The 23,585-nt window shown below is 43.1% G+C and overlaps 2 protein-coding genes across 4 annotated transcripts in view; one reads left to right on the plus strand and one right to left on the minus strand.

The window, feature by feature from the left end:
- wdr25 (WD repeat domain 25) overlaps positions 1-5,375 on the plus strand; it is a 28,524-nt gene extending 23,149 nt beyond the window's left edge. For all 3 annotated transcript variants that reach the window (XM_024146243.2, XM_024146241.2, XM_024146242.2), the window contains 4 exons: positions 760-890; positions 2,083-2,253; positions 3,795-3,935; positions 4,767-5,375. In XM_024146243.2, coding sequence (XP_024002011.1) covers positions 760-890; positions 2,083-2,253; positions 3,795-3,935; positions 4,767-4,988 — 665 coding nt within the window. In that variant the 3' untranslated portion in view covers positions 4,989-5,375. The remainder of the gene's footprint in view (positions 1-759; positions 891-2,082; positions 2,254-3,794; positions 3,936-4,766) is intronic.
- Positions 5,376-8,129: 2,754 nt separating this feature from the next.
- The window catches only part of LOC112080435 (brain-enriched guanylate kinase-associated protein-like), a 35,595-nt gene continuing 20,139 nt past the window's right edge, over positions 8,130-23,585 (minus strand). The window contains exons 4-6 of the mRNA XM_070442581.1: positions 19,942-20,049; positions 17,392-17,475; positions 8,130-14,623 (exon numbers count right to left, since the gene is read on the minus strand). Of these exons, the coding sequence (XP_070298682.1) occupies positions 13,082-14,623; positions 17,392-17,475; positions 19,942-20,049 (1,734 nt within the window). The 3' untranslated portion in view covers positions 8,130-13,081. The remainder of the gene's footprint in view (positions 14,624-17,391; positions 17,476-19,941; positions 20,050-23,585) is intronic.

Raw genomic sequence — 23,585 nt, forward strand, 5'->3', positions numbered from 1 at the left:
TGTCAGGAGCTTACTAGAATTGAACACTTTTGAGGGAGTCTTTAACACTGCTTATAGAAGTCTTGGTTGTGTGTGGGATTGATTAAAGAGGAGGCGCATGGCCCTGAGGTACATTTTACGTAGCCTTTGACAGGTCTGCTGTCTGGGTATAGTCTGGAACGGTCCCCTTGCAGGTTTGTGCTGTACGTTCCGACGGAAACATTGGGCTGTTGCACCCTTTTCAGGCTTAATTATATTTAAGCCCTGCAATGTTTGTTTTGAAGCTCAACATCACTATAATTTAATAAGGAAAAGCTTGTTGACACTTGCTGGCCAAAACAGTGGAATCTTTGTATCATTTCTTTGTCAGTTTTAAATTAGCTTTTTATCTGGACTTCTTTTTTACGTGTGTGTGAGAAAAGCTGCTCTTTGGTTTTCAAACACTAATTTGTTCTGCATGGTTAAGGGCATAGTATCACATCCAAAAATATCACAGGACTTTCCCAAATGTCTCATACTTTATTTGGATATCACTGATGCATTGTGCCAAAACATTGTGCTAACTGGGTTTGTCATATATGGTACATAATGTTGCATTATGGGGTGGTGCAGGACCAAACATTTCCTGGGGTGGTGCAGGACCTTCCTTGATCTGAGGGCTCCTTTGACTTTGAAGTGGCTCTGTGTCCAATTTCTCTGTCATGTATGCTTTTATCCAAGCGTACTCCTCTCCTGTTTGCTAGAGGTTTGTGATGGTGGTTTCTGTGTTTGGTTCCTCAGGACAGCAGATCGTGAAGGTGGGGAACCAGTTCAAGGTGATGTGCTTGGCAGTGCAGCCCGACGACCCTGAAGTGTTCCTGTGTGGGGGTTACAGCTCAGAGGTCAAGGCCTGGGACGCCCGTACCTGCAAGGTCAGCTGCATCATTAACCCTCTCTTCTCTCCAGCACTGTAGGCCTATCCCTGTTAGACCTGGATTCAAATAGTATTTGTTTTCTTTKAAATACTTTCGTAATGGAAACAATAGCATAGTCCCAAAAGTGTAAACCTCATCCATCTGGCACTCTAGGCAGGCTCTGTCAAACACTCAATTTGAATTTGTTCCCAGGTCTGATCTCTCTCTGTGGCTGTCCGTCACCGAGAGTCATCTGAGCTAACAGCACTGTCGTGGCATGCTAATCTATACTGTGGTGCACTACACCCCTTCTGGCATGAGTTCAGACTGGCATGTTCCCAATTGCCTAGCCACTAGTACATTTTAATGCCAGTAGGTGTCAATGTACACTACCGTTCAAATTTTGGGTCACTTAGAAATGTACTTGTTTTTGAAAGAAAAGCACATTTTTTTTGTCCATTTTTAAAATAACTTCAAATTGATCAGAAATACAGTTTAGACATTGTTAATGCTGTAAGTGACTATTGTAGCTGGAAACAGCAGATTTTCCTCACTCCTCTTTTTTGGTTAGAGACAGTTTGCGTTGTTCTGTGAAGGGAGTAGTACACAGCGTTGTACGAGATCTTCAGTTTCTTGGCAATTTCTTGCATGAAATAGCCTTCATTTCTCAGAACAAGAATAGACTGATGAATTTCAGAACAAAGTTCTTTGTTTCTGGCCATTTTGAGCCTGTAATCGAACCCACAAATGCTGATGCTCCAGATACTCAACTTGTATAAAGAAGGCTAGTTTTATTGCTTCTTTAATCAGGASAACAGTTTTCAGCTGTGCTAACATAATTGCAAAAGGTTTTTCTAATGATCAACTTGGATTAGCTAACACAATTTACCATTGGAACAYGGTTGCTGATAATGGGCCTCTGTACGCCTATCTAGATATTCCATAAAAAAATCTGCCTTTTCCAGCTACAATAGTCATTTACAACATTAACAATGTCTACACTGTATTTCTGATCAATTTGATATTTTAAATGGACAAAAAATTGCCTTTTCTTTCAAAAACATGGACATTTCTAAGTGACCCCAAACTTTTGAACGGTAGTGTATGTTGCAGAGGAATTGGAATAGTCATATCTGCTAGAGGAGCCAAGCTTCACAACACGCAGTATTTATTCAACCTTGAATTTATGCCCTATCTTCTGTGTTCCCAGGTGGAGAGGGTGTACAGGGCACGGATCCAGCAGACTCTGGCCATCCTGTTCCTGACTGGGGGCAGGGAGTTTGTGACCAGCAGTGACTCGGTCAGCCGGGACTCTGCCGAGCGCACACTCATTGCCTGGGACTTCCAAACCACCGCTAAGGTCTCCAATCAGATCTACCATGTAAGTAAGACCAGGGTCGTGTTCAGTAGGGCATACTGTATCAAAACAATTTGCAACAGAAAATGTATATGGTAGTTTCTTATTGGACAATTTCAGTTAGTACCTGCCTAGTTATCTCCGTTTCAAATTGTTGTCTCCCTACRGGACAAGGCCTAGATGGCTTGTCTCATCCCAGCTATGTTGTCCCTGCTATTGCAAACATACTGTGCCTGTAAGGAGCAAAGAAAATCTCTTAACTAGTCATAAAGTACTTTATCAATCTACGATTGGTAAATTAATTATATATAAATACCCATTGGTTCTTGAAGAATATAACATAGAAAATGCAGCTTAGTTTATTTGTCATACCCCATCAGAACTGAAAATATTAGATTGTTTTACTCCAATGTTGGTCAAAAATGTAAATGTAAATAAACACAATATAGCCTCAAAGCATGAATAAAACTATACTGTACAAAAATATAAACGCAACATTCAACGATTTTACTGAGTGACAATTCATATAAGGAAATCAGTCAATTGAAATAAATTCATTAAGCTCTAATCTATGGATTTCACATGACTGGTCAGGGAGCCATGGATGGGGCCTAGAAGGGCATAGGCCCCACCCACTGGGGAGCCAGGCCTAGCCAATCAGAATGAGTTTTTCCCCACAAGGGCTTTATTACAGAAAGAAATTCTCAGTTTCATCAGCCTTCCTGGTGGCTGGTCTCTGATGATCCCACAGGTGAAGAAGCCGGATAAGGTGGTCCTGTGCTGGCGTGGACTTACTCCCAAATTCTCTAAAATGACATTGGAGGCGGCTTAGTTCTCAGTTCGGCTTATTTCTCTGACAACAGCTCTAGTGGACATTCTTGCAGTCAGCATGCCAATTGCACACTCCCTCAACTTGAGACATCTATGGCATTGGGTTGTGTGACACAACTGCACGTTTAGGTGGTCTTTTGTCCCCAGCACAAGGTGCACCTGTGTAATGWTAATGCTGTTTAATCGGCTTTCTAGATATGTCACACCTGTCAAGTGGATGGATTATCTTGACAAAGGAGAAATGCACAACATTTTTGAGAAATAAGCTTTTTGTGCATATGGAAAAATGTCTTATCTTTTATTTCAGCTCGTGAAACATGGGACCAACACTTAATATGTTGTGTTTTTATATTTTTGTTCAGTATATAATGTTGATATCATGGATGGTAAGTCCTTGCATCCATAGCTATATTTATGAATTTGAGTGGTTACAATTTTCTAGCCTCTATCCTTCAGCTTTTTACTAAAACAGTGACGGGGTGCGCTGCTTTGTTTCAACTGCAGATTGCCCCTTTAAAGCTCTTGTTTTTGTTTTCCATAATAGTTGGATACTACATTTTTCCTCTCCCTGTAATGTATGTAAATGTCGGTCCATGCAGCCATATGTCTTATTGACTATTTAAGTGCATGTGGGTGGTTTTTATGGCAGAAAATACAGATAGTATCATTTGAGTGTGAATGCCAAGCCAGTTGAATGCTTTCTGACTTTCTCCCATTCACTTGATTGAATCCAGGAGCGGTACACGTGCCCCAGCCTAGCCCTTCACCCCCAGCAGGACTCCTTTGTAGCGCAGAGCAATGGCAACTACATGGCCCAATTTTCTGCCCAGCGGCCATACAGAATGAACAAGAGGAGGCGGTACGACGGACACAAGGTCAGTGGTGATGAGGCCGTGCGCTTTGCATGGGAGATCCATACACTCTACAAGCCGCTCTGTAGCGAAAAGCAGTAGTCCCTCTGGTCTGTCATTTACAGTCCTCTACAAACACGCAGGGTTAAACAAAAAACAATGAACACCGATGAGTCACATTATATAGAACGTGACATTCAGATATGTTATACAAATATTAAAGGGACCTGCTGAGGTTTTGCCGTCAATATTCGTCTGACGAGTGAGTAGCCTTCGGCTAGCTATAGAAAGCAGCTGTAACTTTAGTGTAGTTCCAACGTTGGTCCTTTGTGTAAAAACATGGTCTGTCTGCTAAAACATAGATTTTTTTTACATTCCAATTAGAATAAACATGTAATTTATTTGTTTATGCATGTTATTTCCCCTGTTTGGGAATGATATGCTAAACAGTACTGTGATGTGTATTACTAACAATAGACATAGGTGGTCTTTCTCTTAAATCCTCTCATGTGCATGAGATGGCATGACGGAGGTAATAAAGTAAACGGTGTGAATATGAAATGCATGCAAAGCAATATTAAAAATAATAATTGTTTGGGTTTTTCCCATCAGGTGCTCTAATTACTATAGGGGGAGTYTCAAGCAGACAACAGAGGATTGCAACCTCAATGCAATCTCGAGCTGCATTATTGTAAACTTGTTCTTCATGAATAGCCAATTCCTATCTGCATTTTGATAATGTTTTGCACTGCAAGTGTCCGAATAGAAGTGGAAAATGTGGGCCTGGGTCATTTGCGGTGTGTGTGTATAGTGCTTAAATTGATTTCATTGCTAATGTAAGGTGTGATGGTTTAGGTAGAGGGCTATGCGGTGAGGTGTGGCTTCTCTCCGGATGGGTCCATACTGGCCACGGGCAGCTCCACAGGCTCCGTCCACTTCTACGACCAGCAGAGTGCTCGGACGCTGCAGACGCTGCTCGCACACCAGCAGGCATGCATGTGTGTGTCTCTGCACCCTGTGCTGCCCGCTGTGGTGGCAACGTGCGACTGGGGTGGCGAGCTCAGGATCTGGCAGTGATTGGCACAAAGAAGGGGAGGAATTATAACACCCAGACACTACAAACATCCAGGCATCCTTCCTATCCGAGCTGCCGGAGAGAAAGGAAACTGCTAAGGAATATTTCCATAAGGCCAATTGTGTGGCAATTTACTCTTCATACTGAAATTCGCTTCCATTCAAATACATACCTGTTGACCAAACTGCTGGCGGTTGTCTATTGCTTAGCTTATATCATAACTTCAATCAAATGTCAAGGCAAAAATGTAAAATTGACTTGTTTTTTTTTTGTTTTTTGGTACCATAGCTTACTCAGGAATTATTGTACAGGATTCTCACTCACATTGTAAATGAACGACGTGATGACCCTGTTTGTCACAGCTATAATAAAAGTAGTAACCTATTCTACATTCATTGTCATGTACTGTGTGTGGTCTTTGTAGAAGATAATCATTTGCAGTCAGGGGCACATTAGAGTGAAATGTTAATTAAGAAAACATGTCTTTGATCCTCTGCAAAGGGTAAATTATTAAAAGCTTTGTGAGTTTATTATCATCAGACAGTAGTGGGTATGAATGCAGCTCTAGCCTGTCTGCCATATTAAGTCACTGACTGAATTGCGAAGCAAGTCAGAATTATTCTCTAAATTCAGCAACTTGTATATTTCCTCTCTACCAATAGTAATTTGGTAATTTTAAAGAAACCTTTCAAAGGAATGTCCATGCCTGTCAATCATAAGTATTCCCTAAGGCCAGGTAACAATGATTAAATCAACTGAACGTGGAAATATTTTGAATATTTGTGTGCTTAAATACATCTAGCTGTTGGTAGTGAGTGACATCTAAATACCTACGATTTAAATGTAACAAATAATGTCAAATGCAACATTACAAGATTATAGTGTATTTAGATGACCTCCATCTTAACTGCTGATATTCCTTTTGTCCTCCTCTTCTCACCTGTGTGTATGTCTGAGCGAGGCAAGGCTCACACTCCAAACTGTTCAGTCTGGGCGACCTGCCACCCAGTTTCCTTTTTTAATCTAGGGCCGATCCTGGACAAGCCCCCAATCTAGGACCAGAAATTGGCTTTGAGGGCAGGACGACCAGAACGGAACAGTTACTGCAAAATATAATGGATCAGAGCCATATATTTAGAAGAGTACAGACAACTTTTAAAATGTTGAATACTGTTCTAATTCTAAGCATTGTTTTAATATTCCCCCATGTAATATGAATGGGGGAGCTAACATGGCTGCCATATAATTTTGAAGTGTTATATACAGTTGAAGTCAGAAGTTTACATACACCTAAGCCAAATACATTTAAACTCAGTTTTTCACAATTCCTGACATTTAATCTCAGTAAAAATTCCCTGTCTTAGGTCAGTTAGGATCACCACTTTATTTTAAGAATGTGAAATGTCAATAATAGTAGAGAGAATTATTAATTTCAGCTTTTATTTCTTTCATCACATTCCCAGTGGGTCAGAAGTTTACATACACTCAATTAGTATTTGGCAGCATTGCCTTTAAATGGTTTAACTTGGGTCAAACGTTTCAGGTAGCCTTCCACAAGCTTCCCACAATAAGTTGGGTGAATTTTGGCCCATTCCTCCTGACAGCTGTGGTAACTGAGTCAGGTTTGTAGTCCTCCTTGCTCACACACTTTTTCAGTTCTGAATACAACATTTTCTATAGGATTGAGGTCAGGGCTTTGTGATGGCAAATACCTTGACTTGGTTGTCCTTAAGCCATTTTACCACAGCTTTGGAAGTATGCTTGAGGTCATTGTCCATTTGGAAGACCCATTTGTGACCAAGCTTTAACTTCCTGACTGACGTCTTGAGATGTTGCTTCAATATGTCCACATAATTTCCCCTCATGATGCCATCTATTTTGTGAAGTGCACCAGTCCCTCCTGCAGCAAAGCACCCCCACAACATGATGCTGCCACCCCCGTTCTTCACGGGATGGTGTTCTTTGGCTTGCAAGTCTCCCCTCCTTTTCCTCCAAACATAACGATGGTCATTATGGCCAAACAGCTCTTTTTCTTTCATCAGACCAGCGGACATTTCTCCATAAAGTACGATCTTTGTCCCCATGTGCAGTTGCAAATTATAGTCTGGCTTTCTTATGCCGGTTTTGGAGCAGTGGCTTCTTCCTTGCTGTGGATATAGATACTTTTGTACCTGTTTCCTCCAGCATCTTCACAAGGTCCTTTGCTGTTGTTCTGGGATTGATTTGCACTGAGTTAGGCTAATTGACATCATTTGAGTCAATCAGAAGCTTCTAAAGCCATGACATCATTTTCTGGAATTTTCTAAGCTGTTTAAAGGCACAGTCAACTTAGTGTATGTAAACTTCTGACCCACTGGAATTGTGATACAGTGAAATAATCTGTCTGTAAACAATTGTTGGAAAAATTCTGTCATGCACAAAGTAGATGTCTTTACCGACTTGCCAAAACTATAGTTTGTTAACAAGACATTTGTGGAGTGGTTGAAAACGAGTTTTATTGACTTCTAGACATTATATTGCCCATGTAATGTTAAGGTGGCGCTAACAATGACGAGACGGCTTACAGCGAGGAGGTGAGGGCCCTGGCGGAGTGTTGGCAAGAAAATAACCTCCCTAAACGTCAACAAAGGAGCTGAACGTGGACTTCAGGAAATAGCCGAGTGAGCACGCCCTTATTCACATCGCCCCTATTCACAAGCTTCAAGTTCCTCTGCGTACACATCACTGACAAACTGAAATGATCCACCCCCACAGACAGTGTGGCGAAGTCACAACAGCGCCTCTTCAACCTCAGGAGGGAGGCTGAACAAATTGGGCTTGGCCCCTAAGACCCTCACACTTTTTACAGATGCACAATTGAGAGCATCCTGACGGGCTGTATCACCGCTTGGTACGGCAACTGCACCGCCCGCCCTCCAGGACACCTACAGCATCCAATGTCACAGGAAGGCCAAAAAGATCAACGACATCCAACTTCCTGAGCCACGGCATGTTCATCCCGCTATCATTGAGGTCAGTACAGGTGCATCAAAGCTGGGACCGAGAGACAAGGCCATCCGACTGTTAAATAGCCATCACTAACCGGCTACTCAACCCTGCACCTTAGAGGCTGCTGCCCTATAGACATCGTATCACTGGCCACTCTAATAATGGAACACTAGTCACTTTAATAATGTTTACATACTGCTTTACTCATCTCATATATGTGTATATACTGTATTTTAGTCATTGCCACTCTGACATTGCTCGTCCTAATATTTAGATATTTCTTAATTCCATTATTTGTGAATTGTTAGATACTACTGCAATGTTGGAGCTAGGAACACAAGCATTTCGCTAAACCGGCAATAACATCTGGTAAATATGTGTGTGTGACCAATAACATTTGGATTGATTTGACATGGCTGCAAATAATTGTGTAGTGTCATGTTAATGCATCATAATGCAGAAACCTCCTTTTATTAATAAGTAAATAAACATACAGCAAAAATATAGAAACATGCATCAAACAGCCAGCTGGCCTGTTGGTCCTTGAAAAGTTATTTGTCGTACATAGTCTGAGGTAGAACAGAACAGGAGGACATTTTATTCAGGGGTCAAAGTAAAGAACAACATAACCAGGATAAAAATATAAATGCTAACGATTATATATATTTATATTTTCTTATTACATCCACAATAAAAAAGACCGTCTATGGGGGATCAGAATCTGGGCCCCTTCTGTACAGTAGTTTAGATTTAGGGAAACAATCAGGTCTGCAAAAAATGGACAGAAAGTACCAAAATGGCCGCCTGGTGGAAGAGGTACCGTGATGCCAGTGCACAGAGGGGCGCAACTGCCTCTGTGCGCTCTCTGTCCCTGGCTTTAGCAGCATTTTGCAGGTGTCCACCTCCCCCAGATGATATCCTGAGACCAGGGCATGAACAACGTGTCCTGGTCTTAAAGTTTTGGGGAAAGTTTATAAAAAATAAAAAACGCCACAGTGAGAGGACTTGTCAGAGAAAGAAATGCTTTGTTTTGGTTAGAGATCAATGCGGCTGATGCCAACAATGTTCAAGATTCTAGAGTAGGAAACCTGGCTGGTATATTAATTAACATTAACAACATATACACACACCACTGTCAGAAGTGTAGAAAAGGAGAAGACTTRCTACTGAACAGAATTAAGGCAAAATGTACTAGCTAGTGGTTGGGTATTCATGCAACAGCATTGAATTCATGCTCTTTTCCAATTTGGACAATCAAAACTGCTTAGTTGAGACATTAGGTGCTCGGGCCAAATTCCTACATGTAATATTTAGACAGAGTAAAATAGCCCAGGTACATGGAATATTTCACACCCTGCTGTGCAACTTTTTAAATCCTTTATCAGTATCTCACTTTTTATCAAAAGGGTTGTCAACGTCTGTTCTGTGGGGATATTTTCCTAGAAATAATATTGTACATACAGTGGGGCAAAAAAGTATTTAGTCAGCCACCAATTGTGCAAGTTCTCCCACTTAAGATGAGAGGCCTGTAATTTTCATCATAGGTACACTTCAACTATGACGGACAAAATGAGAAAAAAAATCCAGAAAATCACAGGTCATAGTTGAAGTGTACCTATGATGAAAATTACAGGCCTCTCTCATCTTTTTAAGTGGGAGAACTTGCACAATTGGTGGCTGACTAAATACTTTTTTGCCCCACACAGTTGTATTACAATGTATAGTATGTCTATGAAATTGTTATTTAAGTCTATTCTTTTTAAATCTGCCTTTTGATTCAACGAATTCCAGTGCATGACAAATTTATTTTTCAGACGTCTTCCTCCTAAGTATCAATATGCATGTAAATTGGATAAGAGACATTTAACAATTATTTCTGTAGTCTCTCCCCAATGTTCAGGTGCTAACCATGAGTTGCTGCCTAGAAGAAATCACTCTAGGGTTAAAAGGTTTAACAATTTTCATACAGTGCATTCGTAAAGTATTCAGACCCCTTCCCTTTTTCCACATTTTGTTACATTACAGCCTTATTCTAAAATGGATTAAATTGTTTTTCCTCATCAATCTACACAAAGCAAAAACAACTTTTCTTGGGGTGCAAATTTATTAAAAATAAAAAACCGATACCTTATTTATATACCTTTTCAGATCCTTTGCTATGAGACTCGAAATTGAGCTCAGGTGCATCCTGTTTCCATTGACCATCCTTGATGTTTCTACAACTTGATTGGCGTTCACCTGAGGTAAATTAAATTGATTGGACATAGTTTGGAAAGGCACACACCTGTCTATATAAGGTCCCACAGTTGACACTGCATGTCAGAGCAAAAACCAGGCCACGAGGTCGAAGGAATTGTCCGTAGAGCTCCGAGACAGGATTGTGTCGAGGCACAGATCTGGGGAAGGGTACCAAAAAAATGTCTGCAGCATCGAAAGTCCCCAAGAACACAGTGACCTCCATTCTTAAATGGAAGATGTTTGGAACCACCAAAACTCTTCCTAGAGCTGGACTCCTGGCCAAACTGAGCAATCGTGGGAGAAGGGCCTTGGTCAGGCTGTTATCGCTGTCCAAAGGTGCTTCAGCAAAGTACTGAGTAAAGGGTCTGAATACTTATATAAATGTAATATTTCAGTTTAAATGTTTTTATACTTTTGCGAACATTTCTAAAAACCAGTTTTTGCTTTGTCATTATGGGGTATTGTGTGTAGATGAGGGGGAAAAACAATTGAATCCATTTTACAATAAGGCTGTAACGTAACAAAATGTGGAATAAGTCAAGGGGTCTGAACACATTCCAAATGCACTGTATATGCATAACATGCAGTTTGTACATGAGAAAATGAAGCCTTAGAAGTTAACAGCTTTCGAGACAGCAGGATACATAAACTCAGCATATAAAGAAACGTCCCTTTTTCAGGACCCTGTCTTTCAAAGATAATTCGTAAAAATCCAAATAACTTCACAGATCTTCATTGTAAAGGGTTTAAACACGGTTTCCCATGCTTGTTCAATGAACCATAAACAATTAATGAACATGCACCTGTGGAACGGTTGTTAAGATGCTTACAGACGGTAGGCAATTAAGGTCACAGTWATGAACACTTAGGACACTAAAGATGCCTTTCTACTGACTCTGAAAAACACCAAAAGAAAGATGCCCGGGGTCCCTGCTCATCTGCGTGAACGTGCCTTAGGCATGCTGCAAGGAGGCATGAGGACTGCAGATGTGGCCAGGGCAATAAATTGCAATGTCCATACTGTGAGACGCCTAAGACAGCGCTACAGGGAGACAGGACAGACAGCTGATCGTCCTCGCAGTGGCAGACCACGTGTAACAACACCTGCACAGGATTGGTACATCCGAACATCACACCTGCGGGACAGGTACAGGATGGCAGCAACAACTGCCCGAGTTACACCAGGAACGCACAATCTCTCCAGTGCTCAGACTGTCCGCAATAGGCTGAGAGCGGCTGGACTGAGGGCTTGTAGGTCTGTTGTAAGGCAGGTCCTCACCAGACATCACCTGTAAAAACGTCGCCTATGGTCACAAACCCACCGTCGCTGGACCAGACAGGACTGGCAAAAAGTGCTCTTCACTGACAAGTTGCGCTTTTGTCTCACCTGGGGGGATGGTCGGAGTCACGTTTATCGTCAAAGGAATGAGCGTTACACCGAGGCCTGTACTCTGGAGCGGGATCGATTTGGAGGTGGCGGGTCCGTCATGGTCTGGGGCGGTGTTTCACAGCATCATCGGACTGAGCTTGTCATTGCAGGCAATCTCAACGCTGTGCGTTACAGGGAAGACATCCTCCTCCTCATGTGGTACCCTTCCTGCAGGCTCATCCTGACATGACCCTCCAGCATGACAATGCCACCAGCCATACTGCTCGTTTTGTGCGTGATTTCCTGCAAGACAGGAATGTCAGTGTTCTGCCATGGCCAGCGAAGAGCCCGGATCTCAATCCCATTGAGCACGTCTGGGACCTGTCCGGGAACTTGCAGGTGCCTTGGTGTAAGAGTGGGGTAACATCTCACAGCAAGAATTGGCAAATCTGGTGCAGTCCATGAGGAAGAGATGCACTGCAGTACTTAATGCAGCTGGTTGCCACACCAGATACTGACTGTTACTTTTGATTTTGACTCCCCCTTTGTTCAGGGACACATTATTCCATTTCTGTTAATCACATGTCTGTGGAACTTGTTCAGTCTATGTCTCAGTTGTTGAATCGTGTTATGTTCATACAAATATTTGTTAAGTTTGCTGAATATAAACGCAGTTGACAGTGAAAGGACGTTTCTTTTTTTTTTGCTGATGAGTTTAGGTAGCCTTTAGTTGGTGTTATGCCATGGTAATGAAATCCTCAATAGCGGGGGTTTGATGTGAACTTGTAATGGAGCGCTCAGCTCTCACAGCATAAGTCTGTCTGTCTGCCGAAATGGTACACATTATGCTTGTACGAAATTATGTTGTGTTACTGACATACTTCAAATGCTAATAGCTTATGTATTTAGTACAATAGTTACTGCCTCAATACTGTCATAATTGTTAAGGGATAATTATTCTTGTGAGCCTTCTCCGAAATAGCTTTGAGCTTGCTGAATGGCTGTCTGAGAGAATAAGGGACGATATACTGTAGGGAATCTGGTGTCTAGTCTCTCTGATAACTACACCGTATCATGACATAAACAGCCAAAAAACAACAGCCGTGTAGCATCTGACGGCTTGAAACTTGCCTTCACCGGATAACAAATGAATCTCAAATCCACACCAACTGTGTGTTTGCCACAGGAAACATGGAGATGTACATAATCATCATGCCTAAATGGAAGAGCTGTTGGTAACACTACTTCAAGCTGACCGGTATAATTGTATTACTTGCTATAAGCACGCGTGAGCTTTTATTTCTTATTACAAGGGTTACAATATGTCATGTCCTTTTTATGAAGCATATTTTCAACTTGCTCAAAATTGCTATTATTTGGTCATTGAGATAATATTAAGACTTTTTATAAGGGGTCACGTGCTTATGACAAGTCTTACAATGAATTATAACCGCATCATAATGCATTATACCTGTCAAGTCTAAAGTGTTACTGAGCTGTTCAGTTCAGGAGGGTGCCGTACAGCTGGGCCTTGGTAAGACTGTCCTTCCTGTTAAGTCCTGTTCCTGTGCTTCCAAATTTTTGGTGGTGTTGAGAACTCTTCCTGGGAACAGCTAGGCTCAGGCTGGGCCTCACTCTCTCCCTCTGGTAGTGTTGCTGCTGCAGACCGGAGGCTTCCAGGGAGCTTTGGTGGTGTAAGGACTCGGCCAAGCTGTTGGGGCTCACATCCACATGTTCCTTGTTCATGGTCCCCCGTGCCGCTCCAGCCGCCCCGCTCTCCTTGTCCTTCAAGCTTCCTGAGAGGAACTGGCTGCACTCTGAGTCCTGACTGTCCTCCTTGGCTCTGTAAAGGGGCTGGGGCTTGCCCCGCAGGCCCATGCTGGGGTGTTTGGGACTGGGTGAGAGTCCGCCACCACCGACGGCAGCGGCCAAGCACTGGTCCAGCACATGGCTGTGGAGAGAGACGTTGTCGTCCCCCTCCTGGAAGCTGCTGTAGAGCGGCCCCAGTTTGAGCTTGGCTGGGCCTATGGTGAAGTGCTGCTCGGAAGAGCTGTAGGGAGACATGCGGCCCGGATTGCAGTTGTAGGAGTACGAGTTGATGTCCTCTACACTCAGCTGCCTCCAGCTTCCAGACAGTTCTTCTTCGGTGGGGACACCTATGCTGGCCTGGCTGTCAGAGCGCTCCACCGCCCGGGGTCCTCCTCCACCCTGGGCCGAGCCCACGCTGTGTGACGATGCTAGGTGAGGCGAGCGGTACGGCTCACTGTAGCCGCAGGACGGCGTGTGCACGTACGCTGGCGAAGAGCCGCCACCGCCTTTCGCGGGGTTGGGGGAAGGCGGCATCGCCATGTGCTGGAAGCTGTGGGACATGGGGAAGAGGCTGTGGCTGGGAGGGCTGTCCTTCTCATAAGAAGAGGTGCTCTTGCGCTCACCGTACCCCCCATCCCGCCAGTCCATGTAGAGTGCCTGGTGGGAGGAGGACATGGTGCTGCTGAGGCCGCCGCCGCAGCCTTCCCCTCCCTTCTCCTCCTCGGAAGCCTGGCTGAAGCTGGAGTAGGAGCTAGAGGCCGGCAAGGAGCCCACCGTAAACTCTCCGTGGAAGGAGGGGGCCCTGTGTTGGGAGAAGTTACCTGAATGGAAGGCCACCTCCTGAGGGTTGGAGTTCTGGGCCTGGAGGAAGAGACCCTTGGGGAGGCCGTGGACCTCTACGCTCTGCCTGCGCTCCTGCCAGCGCTCAGGGCAGTAGAGGGCYGTGTCGCTGCAGTACAGGTCGGCAGTCCGGTAGGCGGTACGGCGCTGAAGGATTTCACCGCCCACGCTATTGGTCACGAAGTCATGGTCATGGCCCTCATCCACCAATGGCTGGGGGCTGGTTGAGCGGGTGACTGGGCAGCTGCTGCCCGGCTCGGGCTTCTCGAACACCTTGGCAATGATGGCGGTGGGCACAGCATCGGAGTAGGATGAGTGGCACAGCGCCATTGTGACGCCGCATCCGTGCTTCTCTATGTGGGAGCTCACCCGCTCCTGGAAGTCAATGGGCAGCTGGAAAGAGAGAGCGGGAGGGTGAGGAGAACTTCTAAGAGAGGAAGGAAAGAAACCTGGATAGCMAAACAACATAAAGGAAGAAATGGGAGTGAATTTAAGATGGATTCAGAAATTACAGCAATAAATAACGAAGGAGGACTACTACTGCTCTAACAAAGAGCCAGCATAACTTTTACCAGCATAACTTTCTCTACAACAAAGCATTCCTAAAAATAGACTCCATATAGATTCATACAATGCTGACAACCACTATCAAATCTCCCCATACATATTCACAACCACGCCATTATCGAATGCTTGCCACATCCACACAGCTGTTTTTGTCAATGCTGTTCCCTAGACTCCAATCTGGAGTTTGAGTTTAGAGAAGTAATTTATTATTRTGTGTTTACTCAGACCAGCTCGGACACCCGTTGGGACTTGCACTACCCTCTCTAATGAACTTGTCAGAACTTTTGCTGACCACAACCTCTCCATTGCTGTGCTTTGGCCTTTCTTTTTCTCATTTCTCAGTTTACAATCGCTAAGTTGTAGGATACATACATCAGCATGGACAGAGAGGTACATCAAGACACACACGTTCATCCATCCTCACTTGTACAATGCCTTCAAAGTGTTCATGCCCCTTGACTTATTCCACATTCTGTTGTCACAGCCTGAATTCAAAATGGTTAAAAAGAAATTGTTCTCACCCATCAACACATAATACACCACACCAAAGGTTTGCACATTTATTGAAAATGAAATCCMAAAATATCGACTTTACATAAGTATTCACACCCCTGAGTCAATACTTGGTAGAAGCACCTTTGGCAGAGATTACTGCTGTGTCTCTTTCTGGGCTTTCCACATCTGGATTGTGCGACATTTGCCCACTATTCTTTAAAATGTTCAAGCTCTGTCCAATTGGTTGTTCATCATTGCTAGATAACCAATCAATTCTTGCTGTAGATTTAAGTTGAAAATGTAACTTGGCCACTCAGGAACATTAACTGTCTTCTTGGTAAGCAACTCCAGTGTAGATTTGGCCTTGTGTTTAGGTTATTGCMCTGCTGGAAGGTGAATTAATCTYCCAGTGTTTGGTGGAAAGCAGACTGAACCAGATTTTCCTCTAGGATTTGCCTGTGCTTAGATCCATTCCGTAAWTTTTTTTAACAATTACCATCATACCCATAACATGATGCAACCACCACTATCCTCAAARATCTGGAGAGTGGTACTCAGTAATGTGTTAGATTTGCCCCAAACATAACACTTTGTATTCAGGACATAGAGTTAATTGCTTTGCCACATTTTTTGCAATATTACTTTAGAGTCTAATTGCAAACAGGATGCATGTTTTGAAATATTTTCATTTAGTACAGGCTCCTTCTTTTCACTCTGTCATTTAGGTTAGTATTGTGGCGTATCTACAATGTTGTTGATCCATTTTCAGATTTCTCCTATCAYAGCCATTAAACTCTAACGGTTTTAAAGTCACCATTGGCCTCAGTGAAATCCCTGCGCGGTTTCCTTCCTCTCAAGCAACTGAGWTAGGAAGGACGCCTGTATCTTTGTAGTGACTGGGTGTATTGATACACCATCCAAAGTGTAATTAATAACTTCAAAATGCTCAAAGGGATATTCGTTGTCTGCTTATTTTTTGGCCCATCTGCAAATATGTGCCCTTTTTGGATAACCTCCCTGGTCTTCGTGGTTGAGCTGTGTTTGAAATGAAATGCTCGACTGAGGGACCTTACAGATGTGTGGGGTACAGAGATGAGGTAGTCAATTTAAAAAAAAATATGTTCAACACTATTATTGTGTCCATCAATGTATTATGTGTCTTGTTGAGCACATTTTTTACCCCTGAACGTATTTAGGCTTGCCATAACAAAGGGGTTGAATACTTATTGACTCAACACATTTCAGCTTTTCATTTKTATTAATTTGTCAACATTTCGAAAAACAATTCCACTCTGATATTATGGGGTATTGTGTGTAGGCCAGTAATAAAAAATCACTGGGAGCAGCTTTGATTTAAATTAGACCAGTGCTCAAGGTCTCCAGCTGAGAATCAAAMATCTAAAATAGCCACTGTTGCTTTTTTGTTGAAAATAGACACCCAGCAGAAAAATACCAGTGTTTGAAGTATGGAGCTATTTTTAGCAGCCTGCTTTCCCCATTTGAGAATTGAGTGGAAAAGTAGGTGAGACTGCAGGGTTAATGCGTAACTCCAACACTCCGTTTTCAGCAGCTTTCCCGAGGGGCTCCTCTGTACACGATACATTTCTCTGGCTGGTAGCAGAGTTAAGTCCCAATGAAAGTCATACAGCATCCCTTTGATCGCACTCAGCTATATTCATCGCTGCATTTTTGATGGATTCGTCAATGCTCTGGAATTGGTCACTTTGTCGACTCGAAAGGAGGAATGTGCTTTTCAAAAGCCAATCACTGTTATTTCACCGGAGTACGATTATGGCGAACCGAATGAGTCAACAGCTGTGGATGCTGATATCCTACAGTACCTCAATAACTCYGTCAATTTCATACCGTAGCTGCGCTACTACTTCATCCATATATGCATGACCTTACATTTTAAAAGATAGTCCCACGTCTTTGAGGATTTTTTTTACGAGGAACTGTGAGGATTTCTCTCTCATACCTCACTTCCTACTCCCCCTTCGAGTGGACTAGATGTTGTCTTAGACGGTTTGCACGGTGAAGTYAACAGGGGGAAATAATACGTGGGGCTACTTGTGAGTGGAGAGCAGAGCAGAACTCACCTCGGATAGCTTGTGGGCTCTGTGGTGTGACTTGGAGCACTGGAGGAGCTGTGCTGCCAGGTTACATTCCTTCCTGTAAAGGTCCTGGGAAATGGGAAAGATTAACACTGTTGAGTCATAGGTTGGGATGCCATGCAGACTAAGAACTGTATAAATTGTAATGGGAGTAACTGACCAACATTTGTTTCAAATAGGTTTCTACATGTAATGGCATGGTATTGGGACCAAACAGTCATTTCAGCATGTGGCGTTGTTAACCTACCAATGCTTGACAAACCAAAAAGAATGCCTCCGAAAAAAATATTCCAGATTGATTGCTACATCCCGAAGCTGTTTTCCCCCTCAACCCTCTTGTGACAACCCCAAAAGTTTACTTCGATTTAAAGCTCTGAGGGTCTAACACTTTGGGAGAACCCAATCGAAGTAACAAACGCATCATCGGCCACGGAACAAATCCATCCACCCAGAAAATAGTGCTTGTTTTTCTCATCAGGCCCCTGTGGCGCTGACAATGGCATTAATGATCCGCAAAATCGTATTAACTCTGAGGAACTTTTTTCAATTGCAATAAAGCTCTTCACTGTTTAATTTTATTACGGGGCTTCTGAAATGGGCTCTTCTCCTCTGATCTAGAGGCTAGGCTAGTAAGCTTCCTCTCTGTCAGTCTGTATCCATGCTCTCGCTTTTCCACTGCAACTCCTCTGTGACACAGCAAAATCTGACAGCCCTCTCATAAACATCAAAGGCATTTCTTTGACAGCTTCAATTCTCCTTCTAGTTAACTGTGTGCAATTTTTTTTTCTCACATACAGAACAATTGGGACGGTGGTAGTTTGAAGGCAGCACAAAGACCTGTCCCGTCCAGTCATTGATGTCTCAATGTCAGCCATGTTGTTTTCTCTCAGCACTCTGATGTGAAGAAGTTCCATGCTAACTGAGAGAATAGCTTTTGGCTGCAACCAGAGGAAAATGGCTAGCTGTGAAAGCTGTTGCTAACAGAAGTAGCTACCACAAAAAAAATAGGTGACAAAAGACACATGTACCATTACACCCAACTCTTCCTTCCACATCTGCAAATGCAGCCAGAGTCAACCTAATGGCTTATTTGGTCTTCCGCACATTAGAGACATTCCGCCATCTCCAATTAAGACAAGATGTCTGCCTTCTCCTCCTAACAGATAAAGTTCTCCTGTAAGACCCAATTCTGACCCCAATCAGCCTCCCTGGATTCAAGGGAATCTCATCATGCCCAATGGCTCAGATGTGTCTCGCTAGCACAGCAGCCCTGCAGAGAGCTAGGTAGAGCGCGAAGCTAGGCAGATGCTTGGGCATTCACATCAACGAGCATAAGACCGTAGCTTGACACAGTAGGTCCCCAGGGCTAAATCCAGACTCGAGCTTTAAACCTGCGTACAGTCTCAAATCCCCTATTGATTAAGGAGTAACTACTGTACACAGAGTACAAAACATTAGGAACACCTTCCTAATATTGACTTGCACCCCCTTTTGCCCTCAGAACAGCTTCAATTTGTCGGGGCATGAACTCTACAAGGTGCGTTCCACAGGGATGCTGGCCCAYGTTGACTCCACAGGGATGCTGGCCCATGTTGACTCCAATGCTTTCCACAGTTGTGTCAAGTTGGCTGGAAGTCCTTTGGGTGGTAGACCATTCTTGATACACACAAGAAAATGTTGAGTGTGAAAAACCCAGCAGCATTGCAGTTCTTGACACACTCAAACCAGTGCACCTGGCACCTACTACCATACCCTGTTCAAAGGCAAAGGCACTTATCTTGCCCATTCACCCTCTGAATGGCACACATACACAATTCATGTCTCAATTGTCTCAAGGCTTAAAAATCGTTATTTTAACCTGGTCTCCTTCCATTCAGCTACACTGATTTGAAGTGGATTTAACAAGTCACATCAATAAGATATCATAGCTTTCACCTGAATTCACCTAGTCAGTCTATGTCAAGGAAAGAGCATATACTTTATGCTGTAAAAAAGTATTTGCCGCCTTTCAAATTTCATAAACAAAGTTATGCAACACCCAATGCCCATGTGTGAAAAAGTAATTGCACCCTGGTTGTCACCTTTTAGCTGCAATGACTCCAACCAAATGCTCCCTGTAGTTGTTGATCAGTCTCTCACGTCGCTGTGGAGGAAATTTGGCCCACTCTTCCATGCCGAACAGCTTTAACTCAGCAACATGTGTGGGTTTTCAAGCATGAACTGCTCGTTTTATGTCCTGCCACAACATCTCAATTGGGATTAGGTCTGGGATTACCACCACCATGCTTGACAGTTGGGTAGAAGGTTCTTACTGTGGAATGCAGTGTTTAGGTTTTCGCCAGGCACAATGGGACCCATGTTATCCATAAATGAGTTGAGGCAGTTCTGCATGTAAGAGTGGGCCAAAATGCCTCCACAGCAGTGTGAGAGATTGATCAACAACTAGTCCACCACCAGGCATTGGTCGTCTAACTGGCCATTTAGTTGTTTCGGTGATTCACTGATGCACAATGACTGGCTATACAGTATACTCACGTTGTCCTCTCTGAGCTTTTCAATGGTGATCTTGGCCTCCAGGAGGTGATTGTTGAGGACGATGATCTCCCGACTCAGCGCTCTTTTCTCGTCTTCATGGTGCTGGGTCTAAAGGAGGGAAGAGAGAGAGGAGGAATTGAAAGACCAGGAAGAGAAAGGAGAGGGAGAAGAGGAGGAGAGCAGCCAGTCAGTCCGTGTTCCTGCTCTCTACGCCAGTAGCAGGTCTTAATTCAAATAAGATTTCACTGGCCAGTGCCCATATAAAATCAATTACTCTGCCAGGGTGAGAAAGCATCAATCACAGTCCTGAGAAATGAAAGCGGTTATTAAAGCAATGGTACATTTTTTTGACACATTAGTATTTCCTGAGAGTTAGCCTCAAACAATACATGCCAACAAGATCCTTTCCCCCTCACCCAATAATTGTTAATCCCCTGTTGTGTGATAGGATGTGACAAAGGATGCATCATTGAGTCTCCACCGCACAAGGGTCACAATTGTTTTGAAATACGCGGTGGGGGAGCAGTTTAATAGAAGTCAATTAGAGGTCAGTTTAAGCAACAGGTTGGCATTGATATTCAAATCCATTCTGTAATTCTCTCTAATCTGCTCTGGCATGTTGCTTTGGCGGTCTCATTCAGGCACATTATAATCATATTTCACTCTGGGGGAAGGTGAGTCTTGCTATAGGCCTCCTACATAAGAGACTGACATGAGTCTCCAAAGCTGCTAACGCCTTGTCCCCGGCTTTCTTTCAGAGATTTCCACATCCCAAAACCCCCTCTCACAAAACTAGCCCTTCCTAACGTGGAATGGGTTTGTAACATTGCCAGAAAGGTATTGAGCGTGTCCACTCCAGGGAAGGTGGAAATTGTAAAAATGTGAGTTGTAGCCATTACATTTAGCTTGAATATGAATGACTCACTTCAACTGTTTCTTGGGTTAGCTGAACACCCGTATCTAATCTGCAACCTGTTTGGATTGACATTCAGCCGAGGGATGATTTAACATCCGAATATTAGAAATCGTCTAGAGGTTGCCCATAGATTAAAAGAGTGAAGGATATTATAGATTTGCATATGATGACTGACATGGTCATATTCCATCTTGGCAGTACAGTGTGAGGCTTTATTTAAATGAAGTGTTGGGGTTGAGAGTGAGTAATGGCCTCCACACATACAAGCACCTTTGGAACATCTACATAATTTAAAAAAAGTATAATAAATCAATTAAATATACACCATCACAATAAATCCATTATTTATTTTAGGCAAGTTTTAAAGAAACATGATATGAAGAACATTTATTTCAGAAGAACAATATGAGTTGTCTTACTGTACGTTATCTGGCTACGTGCCATGCCATAGGCTGTAGGCTTGTTCATTTAGCAGACAAGATATGTTTATAAGTCCCGTGCCATTCATTTTATACTATATGCTTTTATAGTAAGAATAATACAATTGAACTTAGCTGAATAAAATAGAAAGGCTGTTTTTCCCGGTCTGGAGAGAGTGAGAGTGCGCATATGAAGTGGCCAGTAGTGGAAAAAGTACCCAATTGTCATACATGAGTCAAGAAAATGACTCAAGTAAAAGTGAGTCACTCAGTAAAATACTACTTGAGTAAAAGTCTAAAAGTATTTGGTTTTAAAAATACTTAAGTATCAAAAGTATGAATTATTTCAAGTTCCTTATATTAAGCAAACCAGGCTGCACCATTTTCTTGTTTATATTTATTTATGGGTAGCTAGGGTCATACTCCAACACTCCGGCATCATTTACAAACAAAGCATGTGTGTTTAGTGAGTCCCCCAGATCAGAGGCAGTAGGGATGACCGCGTGAATTGGGCCAATTTCCTGTCCTGCTAAGCATTCAAAATGCAACAAGTACTTTTGGTGTCAGGGAAAATGTATGGAGTAAAAAGTACGTTATTTTAAAAGTTCTCAAAAACATAAAGTACAGATACCTCAAACTACGTAAATAGTACTTTAAAGTATTTTTTACTTAAGTTCTTTACACCACTGGAAGTGGCTATGTTGAGTGTAAAAGTGATCCCCTCTCTCTGTGTGCTGGAGAAAGGAATGAAGGACAGAGGGGAGGAGATGGAAACGCAGGTGGTGAGATTCTGTGGATGTAAACCTATTAATTATGAAACTATTAAAAAAATCCCTATTACTAGGCTATTCAAAATCAAATACAATTCACTATAATTGTAGGCTGCAGTGTGTAATATGTGGTAGGCTATGTATTGTATAACCATTATGTATATGTCTTGTATAACCGCACAATCATTTTAATTCAGGGTTTTTTTCTGGCTTGGGCTCGTACTATATATAGGCCTATGCATATACAGTGGGGAGAACAAGTATTTGATACACTGCCGATTTTGCAGGTTTTCCTACTTACAAAGCATGTAGAGGTCTGTAATTTTTATCATAGGTACACTTCAACTGTGAGAGACGGAATCTAAAACAAAAATCCAGAAAATCACATTGTATGATTTTAAATAATTAATTTGCATTTTATTGCATGACATAAGTATTTGATCACCTACCAACCAGTAAGAATTCCGGCTCTCACAGACCTGTTAGTTTTTCTTTAAGAAGCCCTCCTGTTCTCCACTCATTACCTGTATTAACTGCACCTGTTTGAACTCGTTACCTGTATAAAAGACACCTGTCCACACACTCAATCAAACAGATTCCAACCTCTCCACAATGGCCAAGACCAGAGAGCTGTGTAAGGACATCAGGGATAAAATTGTAGACCTGCACAAGGCTGGGATGGGCTACAGGACAATAGGCAAGCAGCTTGGTGAGAAGGAAACAACTGTTGGCGCAATTATTAGAAAATGGAAGAAGTTCAAGATGACGGTCAATCACCCTCGGTCTGGGGCTCCATGCAAGATTTCACCTCGTGGGGCATCAATGATCATGAGGAAGGTGAGGGATCAGCCCAGAACTACACGGCAGGACCTGGTCAATGACCTGAAGAGAGCTGGGACCACAGTCTCAAAGAAAACCATTAGTAACACACTACGCCGTCATGGATTAAAATCCTGCAGCGCACGCAAGGTCCCCCTGCTTAAGCCAGTGCATGTCCAGGCCTGTCTGAAGTTTGCCAATGACCATCTGGATGATCCAGAGGAGGAATGGGAGAAGGTCATGTGGTCTGATGAGACAAAAATAGAGCTTTTTGGTCTAACTCCACTCGCCGTGTTTGGAGGAAGAAGAAGTATGAGTACAACCCCAAGAACACCATCCCAACCGTGAAGCATGGAGGTGGAAACATCATTCTTTGGGGATGCTTTTCTGCAAAGGGGACAGGACGACTGCACCGTATTGAGGGGAGGATGGATGGGGCCATGTATCGCGAGATCTTGGCCAACAACCTCCTTCCCTCAGTAAGAGCATTGAAGATGGGTCGTGGCTGGGTCTTCCAGCATGACAACGACACGAAACACACAGCCATGGCAACTAAGGAGTGGCTCCGTAAGAAGCATCTCAAGGTCCTGGAGTGGCCTAGCCAGTCTCCAGACCTGAACCCAATAGAAAATCTTTGGAGGGAGCTGAAAGTCCGTATTGCCCAGCGACAGCCCCGAAACCTGAAGGATCTGGAGAAGATCTGTAGGGAGGAGTGGGCCA

This window comes from Salvelinus sp. IW2-2015, unplaced genomic scaffold (genome assembly GCF_002910315.2).
Source record: "Salvelinus sp. IW2-2015 unplaced genomic scaffold, ASM291031v2 Un_scaffold16326, whole genome shotgun sequence".
NCBI lineage: Eukaryota > Metazoa > Chordata > Actinopteri > Salmoniformes > Salmonidae > Salvelinus > Salvelinus sp. IW2-2015.